General features: G+C 32.7%; 1 protein-coding gene across 1 annotated transcript in view; it reads left to right on the top strand.

The window, feature by feature from the left end:
• LOC140136477 (exocyst complex component 2-like) overlaps window positions 1–18,410 on the top strand; it is a 67,347-nt gene that overhangs the window by 26,884 nt on the left and 22,053 nt on the right. Inside the window, 6 exon segments of the mRNA XM_072158199.1 lie at window positions 7,662–7,786; window positions 8,491–8,541; window positions 9,857–10,026; window positions 11,476–11,597; window positions 12,184–12,254; window positions 14,263–14,349. Of these exon segments, the coding sequence (XP_072014300.1) occupies window positions 7,662–7,786; window positions 8,491–8,541; window positions 9,857–10,026; window positions 11,476–11,597; window positions 12,184–12,254; window positions 14,263–14,349 (626 nt within the window).

Here is an 18,410-nt window from a genome sequence, read left to right as displayed (position 1 = left end):
CCCCCTTTGGAAGAGACAACCTTAATCTCTCACACAGGGGGTGTAGATTCCAAATAGGGTTACCTGAATGGGTGACTCCATTTGAAATCTACACGCCCTGTGTAGGGGATTAAGGGCATGTCTTCCATAGGGGGTGTATGGATTTTAACTGGAATAACCCATTATTACAACATGTCAACATTTTAATAAAATATTTTTATTTCATCACTAATTGCAAGTGCTTACACTTACCAGAATTCCATCTACAAGCATGCCTCTAAATTAGTAGGGTTTTTTTGACAAAAAAGACAAAAGGCAGACACCCTTCACATTATTTGGAGTTTGAGCAACTATAGTATTGATGCTGGTTGCTATACAAACAGGCATTATTGTAAGACCAATCTGCTTTTGTTTTTGTGGGGGTGTCTGTCTGGTGTCTCTTTCGTCAAAAAAAACAACACTCATTTCGAGACATATATGCTTGTAGATGGAATTCAGTATTGTGGTATACATAGGTGTTCATTAATATTGACATACATTGTACAGTTACACTTCAGGTTAGCTGCAATGTGTTGTGATTTTGTATTAGTACTGTTGGATCACCAATTTTTTCCATTGAATTGGCCAAGAAAATTATATCATTCTTATTACCATACCAGGTTTTGAATTTGGAGGAACCTGTGTGACTTTGGAATGGCAGCATCCAAAACCACTTCAAAGTGTAAAAATAATTGTAGGTCCAAGATTCAAAATTATAGTTCTGTGTCATTTCCCCCTTCTTTGGTGGCTCAGTGGTAATATAAGAGTCATTTAGTTCCCGATTCAGATCCTGATCAAGAATGTTTTTTTAATTTGGCCAACTTGAAGAAAGAAGCTTTGTGATTACAATTCCATTGTTAGTAGTAGAATAGCTAGAATAGAATTTATGTATTGTAGTGTGAATTTGACGTAACATTGTGTTTAGTTGTATATTTTTCTAACTCTTTTATTTGAGGATGCGCATTCTAGTCATGTGTGATCATTACATATTCTCTCTCCATGCAGGTGTCGACTGCAGCCAATAAAAAAAAAAAAAAAAATTGTAACATTTTATAAATTTTACGTACATTTTCATGACCATATTTGGAATCAGCATGACAAATGCATTTAAATTGAGTACAAACAAGCCTAGTATTGGTTCAGTGGTTCTAGAGTCAGGTCAGATATTTTGAGAAAACTTCTGAGATTTCTTATGTTGAAGCCTATAGCTAGTATGCAATGCGATAATGTTAGTGATGGTAGGGTTGGTCAATTATATAGTTGTAGTCATCTCTATGAAGGGGTAGTCCACCGTGACTTTGAACTATGACCTGTTGCAAGTCGGCTATTTTGTCCTCTAGAAGCAGTAAGAAAATTATATACAGAAAATTCAACAAAGGTTGCACTAACTCATTGTATAACATCATTTGACACATTTTTAAGTTACATCATGTTATAGAAAATTCAACAAAGGTTGCACTAACCACATTATTTAACATCTTTGAACGTATTTTTTTGGTATTGTTATTATATTATAAGTTACATTGTTTAATGCATGTGTACATATAGTTGTATTGTTGTATTATTATTGTAGTTATATTATGTTCTATAAGAGCAGAATTCAACAGTGTTTTGAGCTTGCACCATCCATTCACTTAACCATACTTAACTATGTTTACATCATTATAAAGTGAGCTTAAGCTTTTCTATGCAGATTTGACCTTCATAGTTGGCATAGATGTCTTAGTAATGAATATTTGTGACACAATCAGATCCACTCAGATCAAAGTACTTAACACTCTCCACGCAGGTGTTGACTGCAGACGACAAGTTTCAAATTTTCTTTAAAAATTCAAAAATTTCAGAATTGTACATTTTCATGACCATATTTGGAATCAGCATGAAAAAATGCATTAAAATGAGTACAAACAAGTCTAGTATTGATTCAGTAGTTCTTGAGATATCTCTTGATATGTTAAGAAAATATCTCACTCAAAACTTGGACTCTTTATGTTGAAGTATTAAGAGCTCTTGAACATAATTTTTTAGATGTGGCTCTATACCTCAAAAAATAGATTTGTCTGATATTTTGTGCAATAATACATGTTAGGGTGTAGACTACTTGTGTGACTAAAAATAAATCAAAAATCGGCTCGTTGCCATGGAAACGGCCAAAAACCAGATTCTGTCATTTTGGGCCAAATCGGCACTGAAATTAGTTTAAAAACATGTTATTTCAAGTGTTTGCTGTATCTAAGTCATATAATGCTGGAACATTACATTAAGTTCTTGTGAAAGGACATTTATTCATCTGATGATCAGCATACTTAAAGGTCAAAAAGTTATTCTTAAGGGTACGTGCAGAGCCCATCTGTCAGGTGTATTTTCACTTTTTCAAAAAATGTCATTTTAGCACCTAAAATATCATCATGAAAATCAACAACCCGGTGTTGCCAGGATTTTGTCCATTCTAGTGTGGATAGTGCAAGCTAGGTACTTTACATTTTAGCAAAAATCAGCTTGGGCAAATGTTACTTCTAAACACAGTGTTGCCAGAAAAACCGGTATTTCTGCAAATTGACATTTTGTCAAATTACGCCTTTTTGTCACAATTTTGTGCATTTTGACAAATAGTTTCCTTCAAGGTGATTCCAAACAACACTTTTCGTCTCTTTAAATATCTAAATACTGAAACTCAAAATTAGTGTTGCCAGAATTCTTGATAAAACACCCAATATTAGCATTTTACTGATAGTATGAATTTTTGTTCATGATTTGGTTAGGAAATGCTTATTTCTAATTTTCATACATCGAATGTATATAGTATAGATTGTTATATGAATGTTTAAACACCAGAGCACAAAAGAAGTGTTGCCAGAATTCTTGATAAAACACCCAAAATCATATATATATTTATATGTGCCACGATCCAGTCCACTTACGCTTAAGTTGACAACGTCAAAATTTGGTTTACTATCATCAATATTAATAATAATATCAAAAATATTAACATCATTATCAATAATAATCCAAAATATTAATATCAATATCAATAATAATCCAAAATATTAACATCAATATCAACAATTATCAAAAATTATAACATTAACACTAGAACTACCGGTACTTTTAAAGCCATGATATTTTGTAACACGGATTACGAAGGTGGGTTGCAATACCCCCTAATTTTCGATGATAAACGTCATATACCGTTAAGTCCGTTATATTTGGTAACAATGTATAGCTATGGGTTTCCTCTATCCAGTGATACCAATAAGTACAAACATTCCCCACATAATGTCGCTATGACTTCATAATGTAAGGCGCCCATGCAAATTTGGGAAATACCAGCATGTACAAAAGTATAGAGAAAATTGATTTTCGGCTAAAAATTCCACAAAAATTTGATTTTGACCGAATTTTCTCCTAAATATAAAAGGAAATGACTATTTCAACCTAACTAACAAGTAAAAAGTCAGTAGCTTATAATAATTTTATATGAGCGAAATGAAAATCATTGAAAGTGGGCCTCACCAAAGGATGGATCTACGATTAGCTTAGGTCGTTTGGGCGTAAATGCACGCGTTTTTACAGCAGATAAAAGATCTTAGGGAGTTGGTACTTTGTAGTTCTAGGGTTAATATCAATAATAATCCAAAATATTAATATCAATATCGATAATAATAAAAAATATTCATATCAATATCATTTATAATCAAAAATATTAATACCAATACCAATAATTTTCAAAAATATTAATATCAATATCAATAATATTCAAAAATTTTAATATCAATATCACTAATAATCAAAACTATCAATATCACTAATAATAAAAAATATTAACATCAATATCAATAACAATAAAAAATATTAATATCAATATCAATAATAATCAAAAATATTTTAATATTTTAAAATTGATATTGATATTAATATTTTTGATGATTGATATTGATATTTTGATAATTATTCATATTAATATTAATACTTTTGATTATTATTGATCTCGATATTAATATGTTTGATTATTATTGATATTGATGTTAATATGTTTGATTATTATTGATATCGATATTAATTTGGTTGATTAGTATTGATATTGATATTACCGTAATATATTTGATTATTATTGATATTGATATCAATATTTTGATTATTCTTGATATTGATGTTAATATTTTTGATTAATATTGATATCGATATTAATTTGTTTGATTATTATTGATATTGATATTAATATATTTGATTATTATTGATATTGATATTACATTTTTTGATTATTATTGATATCGATATTAATTTGTTTGATTATTATTGATATTGATATTAATATATTTGATTATTATTGATATTTATATTAAAATTTTTTGATTATTATTGATATTGATATCAATAATTTTGATTATTATTGATATCGATGTTAATATTTTTGACTATTATTGATATTGATATTAATATTTTTTTATTATTATTGATATTAATATTTTGATTATTCTAGATATTGATGTTAATATTTTTGATTATTATTGATATCGATATTAATTTATTTGATTATTATTGATATTAATATATTTGATTTATTATTGATATTGATATTAATATTTTTGATTATTCTTGATATTGATGTTAATATTTTTGATTATTATTGATATCGATATTAATTTGTTTGATTATTATTGATATTGATATCAATATATTTGATTATTATTGATATTTATATTAAACAATTTTGATTATTATTGATATTGATATCAATCATTTTGATTATTATTGATATCGATGTTAATATTTTTGACTAGGCCTATTATTGATATTGATATTAATATTTTGATTATTCTTGATATTGATGTTAATATTTTTGATTATTATTGATATCGATATTAATTTGTTTGATTATTATTGATATTGGTATTAATATATTTGATTATTATTGATATTGATATTAAAATATTTGATTTTTACTCATATTGATATCACTAATTTGTTTATTATTGATATCGATGTTAATATTTTTTATTATTATTGATATTGATATTAATATTTTTGATTATTATTGATATTGATATTAATATTTCTTTATTATGTTTGATATTATTGATATTGATATTGATCCAATCCACTAAGGCTTAAGTTAAAGCCATGATTTATCCGTGTTACAAAATTTAAAATCCGTGTTACAAATTGGATTTTCCGTTTTCCACATAATTATAAAGCCCTAAAAGGTTAAAACAAACATGTTTATTTTAAAGTGTATTTTGTCTTACCTTTTATTGTAGTATGGCCAGAGTCTTGCAGCGAAGGCCTAGAATTAATGCTAGAATGGATTGTTTAATGGTTGATTACTGCTAAATGATCACTTTCCTTTGTTTTATTTTGCAAATCAACACAAAAGGTAGACATTTTGCATAGTTTTTCACTATTTTTCCTAAATTTCCGTTCACGAGCAAACCCGAATTCCGTGAATTTTTCTGTTTTTCCGTATCACGGAGAAATCATGGCCTTAGCTTAAGTCACCAGTAACTGTATTGGCAAAATAAGGTGGCAAAATCCAATAGAAAACAAAGACCAAAATTAATACCCATATACCTTGACCATAACTTTGTACTAGATAATACTAAAATTGTGGGGTTTTCAAAATTTGAAAACGCTTTTTAGGACAAGCTATTGATGATAGTAAACCAAATTTTGATGTTGTCAACTTTAGCGTGAGTGGACTATATATGATTTTGGGCGTTTTATCAAGAATTCTAGCAACACTTATTTTGTGCTCTAGTGTTTAAACATTCATATAACAATCTCTATATGCCTACTATGTACATTCGATGTATGAAAATTAGAAATAAGCATTTCCTAACCAATGCATCAAGAAAAAATCATATTATCAGTAAAATGCTAATATTGGGTGTTTTATCAAGAATTCTGGCAACACTAATTTTGAGTTTAGTTATTACAGTATTAACAAAGATGAAAAAGTGTTTTGGATTCACCTTGAAGGAAATTATTGTCAAAATGCACAAAATTGTGACAAAAATGGGTAATTTGACAAAATGTCAATTTGCAGAAATACCGGTTTTTCTGGCAACACTGTATTTAGAAGTAGCATTTGCCCAAGCTGATTCTTACTAAAATGTAAAGTACCTAGCTTGTACTATCCACACTAGAATGGACAAAATCCTGGCAACACCGGGTTATTGATTTTCATGATGATATGTTAGGTGCTAAAATGACATTTTTTGAAAAAGTGTAAATACACCTGACAGATGGGCTCTGCACGTACCCTTAAGAATAACTTATTGACCTCTAAATATACTGATCATCAGATGAATAGATGTCCTTTCACAAGAAATTAATGTAATGTTCCAGCATTATATGGCTTAGATGCAGAGAACACTTGATATAACATGTTTTTTAACTAATTTCAGTGCCAATTTGGCCCAAAATGACAGAATCTGGTTTTTGGCCGTTTCCATGGCAACTAGCCGATTTTTGAATTTTTTTTAGTCACACAAGTAGTCAACACCCTAACATACATCATTGCACAAAATATCAGAAAAATCCATTTTTTGAGGTATAGAGCCATATCTAAAAAATTATGTTCAAGAGCTCTTAAGCTTACTAATGTTGAAGTCCCTAGGTCCCTGCTTTCTGGTATACTTGGTTGCAAAGTTATTACTATTTATATGTCCATTTTCTTACTGTTTTTTGCTCAATTTTATTAATATTGCCAACTTTGGTGGCCTTATTGGATCAGATTGTGTCACATTTGATGAAGACTACACCAGGCACAAAAAGAAACTTGTCAGTTATATTCATCCTTGCTGTTCAATAACTTGATAATTTTGGATTATTCTGAAATATACATTTTGTTAATTGGACTTTGCTTTCTCATTTGACACCCTGTTCGTTAAAATTGCAACTTTTCATTTTGGGGTTTGAGAGTTTGGAGGTGCATATCTTGGTCAATTCTTGCTCAATGTTCACAAACAGGGTGTCAAATTAGAAAGAAAAGTCCAATTAACAAAATGTATATTTCAGAATAATCCAAAATTATCAAGTTATTGAACAGCAAGGATGAATATAACTGACAAGTTTCTTTTTGTGCCTGGTTTAGTTGACTACCACATGTACAGAGCTGAAGTCTTGCAAGCATAATGGAGTGCTATTGAATCATGTTAACTGGGTAAAATGTTGGTGGTATAATATTGAAAATTCATGATATTTGTAGTTTGGGTTAAGGTATTAGTGGTAGGCTTTAATAGGGCTAGAGTAAAGGTAGACTTGCAGACTCCTGAGAGTTTGAACCTGCTCCTGTCCTTATCGAGAGATGACTCATTCACTTGGACCACAGGTGGTTTGAAAGCTGTGTTAAAGAGACAGTCTTAATCAAAGTGAATGGGCATCTGTCAACAAGAACAAGGGTGGCTTCACTCACAAGTCTGTGATCAAGGTAAAAAAGGCAAGACATGACCAGTGATCACAGTCTCACTCTCACTGAAAATTCAGAGATAGGAATTGATTTCATGCATTTGGATCAAAAGTTGAAATTCATATCATAGATCTACCAATACAAATGAACTTTCATGAACGACCATCAAAAGTATGATGCCAGTCAGACACATAATTTACAACGTTATAATTAGATTTGTATGATTTGATTTCAGTGGTTGATATTAGCCCTCCGCAACGTGTGCTCTATCTTGAAGAACTAGTAGAAATCTTGCAGTTGACATTCATCAACATGTGGAAACTAGGCCAGTCATATTTCAGTGCGGCAATTGTAGCTGAAGTAAGTATAATTTTATAATAATAAATACATTTAACCCTCTGGACACTACTTGTTATCTAACAGCATTTCTGATTGGTTGATAACTTGAAATGCTCATTTCAATTACCAATGATGACTAGGCTTTAAACTATTTATGGTCAAACCTGCATTTGCAGATGATCTTATTAATACCCTCTTTGATTGGTTCAAAATTGGACACAATGTTCATTTTGGCCAATCGGCAGGTAGTTCTTATGGGGTTAACACTAACAGTGCTGGGGATTTTGGTTTTTTAGCAGATAGGCCTATCATAATCAGTTCACTTCCTCAACATCTGCTGTCTTGGTACAAATTACATCTCTGCTCCAAAGGATGGAATACTCTCATGAATCATTGATATGTCTGCTAAGGTTTGAAAAACATGTTTAAATTGGCTGCCATTGTTGACCTGAAAGAACACGGGTCCTTTTTACTAAACTTTACGAAGTTTCGTAAGTCTCGAAATCATTCGTAACTTACGATGAGTCGCAAATCTCATTTCACTAAACTTTAGAACGGCAGCCTTTGTAAGTAATAGTGATTTACTACAGGGACCCTTTGTAAAGTTACATCTAGTATTGGGTATTCGTAACTTTACCAACGGTTACTTAAGTTACGAAGGGTTTAAAGTTTGGTGAAATGGACCTTAGGAGTGAGACTAAGTTTTATTGGTTTGTTTTTTGCAGGCTGGAGGAAAGGACATGTCAGTGGATAATTCCAAGAAAGGAGTGTTTGAGGTAAGGTAGGAAAATGAAATGCTATACTTTGATCAGCTCGTAATTGGCAAGCCTTATAACATCGCAGATTAATATATTTCATTTTGAGAACTGTCTTGTGACATCTTGCCAGAAGCATCACAAGTTATTAATTCAAGTCCTATATTTTGCCTACTCTCTTTAACACACAAACATCTACCAGACAGATCAACTAATAGCACTCTTAACATGAGTCTACTTTTCGGCGTATCGAACTGCCTGATCGAACTAAAAACCATTTGCTTAGTGGAACACTATGTAATTTATGGCTTGTCAATTTATGTATCAATTTAATATTATACCTGGATTGTCGGCCGCCATTGAAAAAAGAGAACGAAAGATTTTATCCAAATTCTTTTTAGCAGGGTTAAGCCTGTCATCAATATTTTCCAATTTGTTTAAGATAAATTTGGTTGCTATGTGGAAAGACATGCAGTCAGGGGAATTGCATAATTACATTTTACATGCTTGAAATATACTTATCTGGTAAAAAGGACTTCTAATAAACTGCTATGGTGGCAGAATTTATTGATAGAGGCATTGAATCTACAAAATATACCACTGGAAATTTCAGCTAGCTTTTTTCTGATTGACATCTTAGCTTAAGGAATCTAGAATGGCGTTTATGGCGTTTCGACAGTATTTTTTGTGGGACATGAGAGCACCTCAGGCGTGTCGAATTGCATTCTGAATCGAAGCATGTCTTTCTGATATCAAATAATTTTTATTTTTGAAAATCACGATATAATACAAATTTTATGACAAATTATAAAAATTTGATATTTTTCAAATTTTGATATATAACAGTCCTCGAAGTAAATTTTATAAATCTAATGATATATTCTTAAAGTGTATGTAGCTGGGAGAAAAAGCCGACGATCAATTGAAAATTTTGACCTTTCATATTGAAGATATGGATTTTTTTTCCCAAAAGACCTAATTTTTTTTGGTGTTTTGGGAAAAAATCCATATCTTCAATACGAAAAGGTCAAAATTTTCAATTGATCGTCGGCTTTTCATCCCACCTACATACATCGCTAAGTATAAATCATCAGATTTATAAAGTTTACTTTCGAGTACTGTTAAATATCAAAAATATCAATTTTAATGATTTGCCATAAAATGTGTATTACATTGCGTAATTTCAAAAATCAAAATTATTTGATATCAGAATGATATTCTTCGTATTCAGAATGCAATTCGATATGTCTGATGTGCTCCAATGTCCCACAATAAATACTGTCCAAACGTTCATACCCCTTCCCTTAAGCTTTCCTGTTTTCTTTAAATTTCTCAGGAGAGAATCACAGAAGTGACCGAGTTATTTGCCAATTTGATCCGTGCTGCATTCTTGCCTAATACACTCAGTAAGATGTCCAAGGAGAAAAGGGTGGAATGCGGTATGTGGTCAGATTTCCAGTCGGAATCTCCCGGTGCTTGGCTTCCACAGTGTGTTAGAAATACTAGGTAAGTGTACTGTACAGACGTTATAGACCTCTTCAAATCCCATTAGGATATCATCGGAAATTACTCGGAAATGAGATCATGTGGACTCTGAGCAACCGAGCACATCAGGTTAGAAATCTCCTCAATGTTGAATGACTGTCTATTTTGAACTATTTCTCCAAGATGGTAAACACTGAGGTCTGTATGCACAAAAGAGTTAGACCGGGTCTAAAGTTAGACCTGGTCTAAGTGAAATTTAGTTCGATCAAGAATGGTCCTTTACTCTTATTTCCTTCCAAGAGTAGCCAGCAAATTTTAAAGATTTAAATGCCAAGTTCAAAAATAATAAAAAATAACTTAAGAAAATGTTAAGGAAAATGTCCTTTCTCCTGGTACTAAATTCCACTTAGACCAGGTCTAACTTTAGACCCGGTCTAACTCTTTTGTGCATATGGACCTTAGTGCCATTAATTTGGACACTTTCTGGCAAAAATACAGCTTATTTAGGCAATGTCAACATGGGGTCATCAGGCATATTTTCCTAACATATTGACCCAACACCTCAGCTTCTCGGTGCTTCACAATATGATAGTAATGGGAAAAAAGACCCAATGTTTGTAATTTTCATCAGTTAAATTTGTTCAAGAAAAATGACAAAATATGCATCACCTCTTCCACTAGTCAATCTCTTACACAAGACATACAACCATTATGCATTGAGTATGGTAAAAGCTCCTCTCTCATCCACAATTGAATACCTGAGTGGAAGAAGGGCCCAACTCCAATTTTTTTACAAAAATGAGTTAGACCCAGCATTTTATTGCCAGCAGACTGTTCTTCCTTGTGTGTGAACGATGAGCCAAAATCCATTCTCTAAATAGTCTTCCACGTACACTTAATCATGGTTTTCATTGACGAAAGGCCCAACTCCATGGAGTTGGGCCCTTCTTCCACAAATATAGGGATAAAGAGGAATTTTGTTCATCCATGAAATCTGCTTTTCACTACAATAAATTTTCTTAATAACATATTACATGGGTTCTACTTGTGCAATTAATGGTGATTACCTTATTTTGGTAGCTATTTATAACACAGAACTGGCACGTGCAGTATATTAGTGCAAGAAGGGCCCAACTCCATCTCGTATTAAGACCTGTACCGTTGCCATGGAAACATCATATATAATTTTGAATGTATGTACTATTGTATGTTCATGTATTAAAGGTCCCCTGAAGATGATAACGTTCTGTCTATAAAACTTTTCCAAACATTAAGTTTTTTCTTAATATCTCAAAAACAGTTTTGATGGAGTTGGGCCCTTCTTCCACTCAGGTATTCAATTATATACTGTAGAGTTAGAAATTTATGTAAATTTCCTTTGACAAAACCAAGATTAGTACTTGTGTTGATTAGTATATTGTATGATATCTATCAATACAGAATATTATATAATATTTAATTTTGTTTCAGGTCTATATTGTCATCATTCACTGCTCTTGATGTTCCTCCATCGGCTCTTATACACATCAACAAACTAGTAACAGATCTCAGAAGACAGTGTCTTACTGTACTCTTCACAGAAGCCACAGACGGTGAGAAAGTTTGTGTTTTAAAAATGTTTAGTTTGTACTACTACGATGTGGCACAGTTTAAAAATGTATAGTTTGTGCTATGAACAATGTGCCATGAAATGGCACATTTTGGTTGTACAGGGGTAAAAATTTCAACTTGCTGAGATTTTGACAAAAGTGGTGGCAATTGCTTAGCTGACAGAAATCATAAAAAGAAAAGTTTTGCATATCTAATGTGTTAATCCACTGAAATAGAGGTTAAAAATGTAAAATGCCATTGACTGGCCATAAAGCCCTGTTGATCATTACAGAAATTCTTGTGATCAGACGAATAATTTGGTGTACCAGTTTTGCTAAAATCAGAGCAAATGAAAATTCGTACCCCTGTACAACCAAAAATGAACTGTTTTGACCCAAAAATGAAGTGCATAATTGTACCAAATTTGGGAGCTTAGCAACTAAACTAATGGAGAGCTTTCATGTAGGCAAGTGCAAAGGGATCTTGCTAAGTACTGTAGTTAATAACAAATATTTATTAGCAGATATTTCCGATCAGGATAAAGTTGTGTACATTAAATTTGCTCTGAACGTTGTCTTTCTTTTTCAGATATTCGTAGTTTGCATGGTCGTGAGACGTGGGCATTGCAGATGGATGACCATGGTGGAATAACAACATTGGTAAGTTTTAGAAAAAAATTAAAACAGTAATTTTGTTTGAATAAACACAGCTGCCAACAGCATCACGATTGTCCACACACACTGTGTGATGAATGCCCACATGTGCGTAACAGGGAAGTGAATCCAACCATGCCAACTCACTCATGATTAGTTAGTATTTTCATTTCAGTATCTAAGGTCGTGCGTTTGCATTCAATGCAATGTATTTTAAATTACGATCGTGGTCTAATCACATACACCTGAGTTGTGTTCATTCAAATGAAATTTCTACTATAAAGCATTAAAGAAACCGATGGAAAGTATCAAAGAAACTAAATAAAGAGGTTTTACTTATCACTACATAAAAGTTCAATATGGTGGATATACCATTATAGTGTTTTGCATGGGGCTTTTGCAGTCTGCACTCTATAAACCATGGGCACAACCGGCTGAATTATCAGCATCTAGAAGAACTATTTTGATTGGTTAGAAAGAGGCCTATATCATGTATTGAGCCAATCAGAGATAGACTAAGGATAGTCAGTAGGGCTGAAGTGAAGGGGGTTAAGTTTAAAATTGATTGAAGATCTAAAAGCCCTATTTTGATTGGTTCCTCAGATCATTATATCATATAATTAACCAATCAGGGTTACTCTAAGAAAAGCAATATTTCTCATGAGGTTAGCAGGTGTCTTGCCACAATATATTAGACCTGCTTCTACAAAAAAAAAACCACAAAGTCACCAAGGCTTTATTTAAGATACAGTCTGATAAACATGCCAAACATCATAGAAAACAATGGAATTTTGAAGTTAAGGGTCTAATTTTTGAAGGTCAAAATATTGAGTAATCATAATATGTGATAATATCTTAAAAGCTGACAATCTGAGCATTTTAAATTTGGACATAATTATTTCCAAATCATAATTTCCAGACTTTATCCAGGTTTTGTGGGAGCAGGTTCATACTACATGCAAACAAGAATGCCCTGCAACTTGAAGTTTGCATATCTAATGTGTTAATCCACTGAAATAGAGGTTAAAAATGTAAAATGCCATTGACTGGCCATAAGGCCCTGTTGATCATTACAGAAATCCTTGTGATCAGATGAATAACATGGTGTACCAGTTTTTAAGTTAAAATTTGTACCCCTGTACAACCAAAAATGAACTGTTTTGACCCACAAATGAAGTGCATAATTGTACCAAATTTGGGAGCTTAGCAACTAAACTAAAGGGATCTTGCTAAGTACTGTAGTTAATAACAAATATTTATTAGCAGATATTTCCGATATACCATTATAGTGTTTTGCATGGGGCTTTTGCAGATCGGACTCTCTAAACCATGGGCACAACCTTCTGAATTATCAGCATCTAGAAGAACTATTTTGATTGGTTAGAAAGAGGCCTATTTCATGTATTGAGCCAATCAGAGATAGACTAAGGATAGTCAGTAGGGATGAAGTGAAGGGGATTAAGCTTGAAATTGATTGGAGATCTAAAAGCCCTATTTTGTGTGGCTGGTCAGATGATTATATCATGTAGTTAACCAATCAGGATCACTGTATAAGAAAGAAATCATTTTCATGAGGTTAGCAGGTGTCTTTTGCCACAATATATGGACAAGTCACCAGGCTTTATTTGAGATACGTTCTAATAAACATTCCAAAATTCAATTGAAAACAATGGAATTTTGAAGCTAAAGGTATATTTTTGAAGGCCAAAATATTGAGTAATCATAATAAAAAGCTAACAATCTGAACATTTTAAATTTGGACATATCTCCAAATCATAATTTCCAGACTTTATGCGGGTTTTGTGGGAGCAGGTTTCATACTGCATGCAAACAAGAATACCCTGCAAATTGAAGTTTTCCAAAATCCAGAAGGTATAATAGCTTAACTGCCATGAGCAACATACAGACATGAGGGAGTCATCAGGCGTCGCTAATATAAGTTCTTTTGACCTTACCTGACCTAAATAGAGAAACATGTAACTTGGTAGTGAAATTTGATGTGTTTTTTTTTCAGCCTCTGTTGTTTGAAAGCATAGTTATAGACACTTTGCAACATTTAAAAGAAGTGGTGACATCCCAGAGAAGTGAAGACAATGAAAATGTAAGTATTTTATTGATAACTATAGATATTAGCACCCCTACCTGCACCTACACCACTAGCTAACCTGCTGCCAACCTAAGGGAGGAAATAGCTTTAAATGACTGCAGCTTTATTGTAACTCTGTAATGCTCTTGAAAGACACAAAAATTTTAGGAATTATAGGTTATTCTTAGTCATTGGGAGTGGTGTGGATACCGGCTCCACTACTCAAAATATTGGACCTGCCTGTTGTCTATCACACGGTAGAGGATATTAAAAACAAAAATTCCTATCGTTTATTCAACTAACTGCTCATCAGTTAAAGCCATATTATAACATTTGCTGAGGAAGACGCCCTCACTGAATTTTTAAAATTCCCTTTTTACACGATTAAATTGTACTTTATTAAAAAGTAGGTAATGGTGCCTCCAACGGACAAGGTACAAAACACACCAAGGATCAAAGGATGATACAAGAGGATACCTAGAAATTATAAAACAGAAAGATTCGAGCCAGGTATACCAACTTGGTGTGGGGAACAAAGACAAAGACCAGATAAAAACTAATGCAGTATGTAAACCAGAATGGTGTCATGTCTTTCCGTCTTTCATAGAGGTAAGACGTGCTTATTTTGCTCTGAGCTTTGTTTGCTACTGAGTTCTATTTGAACTTGCCTTCAGTTTTTGACTTGAATTTTACTGCTCTTTTTACAAAATTGTTTTTTAACACAGTTACAGTATGTAGTTTTCGTTGTTTGCTTTATATTTTGTTGTCTGTCCCTGAAGAAGAGCAGTTTATCTTCTCAAAAACGCAAGTTGTATTTTTGTTAACTTTGTCTACCATCCCTGTGGAAAGGCGGTTCACTCTGTGGGAGTTGGATTTTTTCTAATGCAGACGTAATAGTGCATGTACACCATTCTGGTTTACATACTGCATTAGTTTTTATCTGGTCTTTGTCTTTGTTCCCACACCAAGTTGGTATACCTGGCTCTAATCTTTCTGTACTTTATTAAACCAATATACCCTGCAAAAATCAAGACTCTAGGTGTTGTAGTTTTGTCAAAATCCGAGATTTTGAATAAAACGCCGAAACTGGCGCTTTATTATTATGATGGAATTATTAGTCGAACGCATACACGATGTTCATAACACACAGTACACGGCGTGCGGCACTGGTGATATACACAACAAAGGGTCGTACCACAACATGACCGAAGGAGTAGTGCGTGACGGCTACATGTGCGCTGGTAGTAAATTCCAATTTTCTTTGCTTTGCCGTAGTTGTTCGCTCAAAAATAAAAGGGATATATCTGACAGTAAAAGCTAACATTTTATGGCAAATAAATGCTAATCTATTTTGTTTAAAAATGTTATAATATGGCTTTAAGTAGAGGACATTTTGTTTTTAAAGCGCAGTGATTTATAGTGCGCTACACACAGGCACAACGCCTAGATGTTGATCCACAAGCCTTAGCACGCTTTACAGGTTGTCGCTGACCACTACGATCCCACATCATTCCACAAACCATTAAACAACAATTCAGGGACTTTGCTGCTTCAAGAGCGCACACCCTAGACATTCCACAAATAACCATCGCAACCATCGGCTCCCCAAGTTTCGTACGGGTTACAACGAGACAAATTAGCAGTGAGTTCCTTGTCCAAGGGAATTTCAAGCTAACTCAATTTTTCCATGTGAGCGTATAATAATACAATTTATTGTAAGAGCTGCAAACTTATGGAACAATTTGCCACCATCATTTCGTGTAAACCTTGAAACTATGTCTTTGCATCAATTCAAGACAAGCATCATTACTACTGCTGAATTACATGTATAATCATTTATATTGTATGTATTTTTAGATTTATATCGTTCATGTACTTGAGATACATTTATTTTCTTTCACACTTATTATTGATGTTTTTGTATAAATTACTAAATATCATGTTATTTTGTAAATAATCTGTAAAAATGTTGTAAATATCATTGTATGAGGGCCTGCTTGGAAAGCAGTGCTTGCCACTGAAGTAGTTTAAATCCCTCAATAAAGATTTCACAAATCAAAAAAAAATCGCACCATAGTCGAACGCCTTATCGATTGAGCTAACTTGACTGCTGTTTGTTCACAATGGCCAACAAACACTATAATTAAAGTTAATTACCGAATTCATAACCATCACTTTTTAAAAATCCTCAGTCCTCACTTAACTGAACCTCAAGGTTTTTTATTCTCTGAAATTTTTTGAAATGCACAATTTTAATCACAACTTATATTTAGTTTGTCCTTTAAAAAATTGAACAGGCTAAAACGGACTTAGAAATTGCAGCAGTGTGAAATCACGCCATGTGCAAACACGGTAGTTGTAGCGCTGTGCAAACACTGTAGTTGTGCGCTTGTGAAATGTTCTGGCTTGTCTAGTCTGTGCTCTCAAAATGTTCTTTCACTCATATAAGTTTTAGAACAATATGTGTGTATAATACTGCCCTTGAATATATCCCCAGTGTACTTGGAATCAATATGTTTTGATATGAAATAATTAAAAAAGATACAGTGCAGAAATAATTATATAATATTGAATGGTTTTGAGTGTGATAAAAGAATATATTTTTCTATTGAGTGCAATATATTCTTGTATCACATGAAAATAAGCCATTCAATATTATTATTATTATTTATATCAGGTTTTCTCTCTGCTGTAAAATGAAAATTTAAGCTTACCTAGCCACCGGGCCTAACCAATGTAATGTAAGCTTACCTTTTGACCTTCTTGTTTTCTGCTCTTTCCTTCCCCAAAGACAAATTCGGAAAATATACAGGTTTATTTGTAGATGTGGATTATATTTCCTAGGTTATTCATCATCCAGAATTGCCGCAAATTAAGTTTGTGGTTTAACTTGTTTATAAAATCTCCTGTGAGCCGGTACGTCGACGTCCGTGTTGTTGTATTGTGATGCGTGTTGGTGCTGTTAGGAGCCGTGACCATGGTGACGCGTGATAGCATACGCGTACAATATTAAAAACAATATTGTATTGCATGCGGGTATTTTGCAAAAACTATACAATATCTAGTTTTGTTGTATCGCTGAAAAGCTTGATATAAATAATAATCAGAGTTGTTGACCATCCATTATTAAGTAAATAGTCTTTGTCAAACTCAATTCACAGGAGAAGATGAAAAAAAGACCGGTAGGTATGAAAAGATTGCCAGCTTTGGGAAGATACTTTCCAGTTGATTTCAGACGTTGCATCGGTTTCTTTTATTTGTTACATAACATTTGGGTGGTTGACAGGCTTTCCAAATGGTTAGATTTTTCAGTTGTGTGAAGTTGTTTTAACCCTATGAGAACTATCTGCCTAATAAAAAAAAAGAAGTTTTCATTATCAATTAGACCAATCAGCAACATTGTTAAAATAATTTCACCACGCAAAAAAAAAAATTGGGTGAATTATTTGAAAAGCTCCATTCTGATTGGTGATTAAAGTGAAGATATCATGCAGTTGACCAATCGGAGGCAATGCTAGATCGGTAGGTAGTGCTCAGGTGGTTAACTGACATGTACTCATTGAATTTATTGATACTAAATTGAATTTGAATTTATACACTTAATTTTGTTATCTTTTCATCAAATAGTTATTATTTATATTTTGATTCTTTAAGGATTTTTATTATTAATCGTAATTTTGTTTAAGTATTTTGATAAATTTTTGTTAAAATATTGTTCATAACTGAGTATCAGGAGTTTATGAGTTCGTGTTCTCTTGTTACTAAAAACTTACCTCGCAAAATTTTCTTAGAAGGATAAACATGCTAACCTATTCTGCAAGTGATAAGACCAAAAGCAGCCGATAAAATGTGACATTCTTGTCAATAGCCATCCCTGTCCGTACGGATACTTCAGGCATGAGATTTTCAAGTGGAAACACTGGAACCAGACTTTTGTGATGTCAAAATTTCCGCAATTGTATTTATTTTCAGGTGTTTTTGAACAATTTTACACACTTTCCAGCTTTTTTGACAATTTCTAGACCTTTTCATGAATGTATGTATAGTCTCATGCCTGATACTTATAGCAACATGTA

The sequence above is a fragment of the Amphiura filiformis genome, chromosome 16 (genome assembly GCF_039555335.1).
Source record: "Amphiura filiformis chromosome 16, Afil_fr2py, whole genome shotgun sequence".
Lineage (NCBI taxonomy): Eukaryota > Metazoa > Echinodermata > Ophiuroidea > Amphilepidida > Amphiuridae > Amphiura > Amphiura filiformis.
This window is presented reverse-complemented; position numbering and strand designations above follow the sequence as displayed.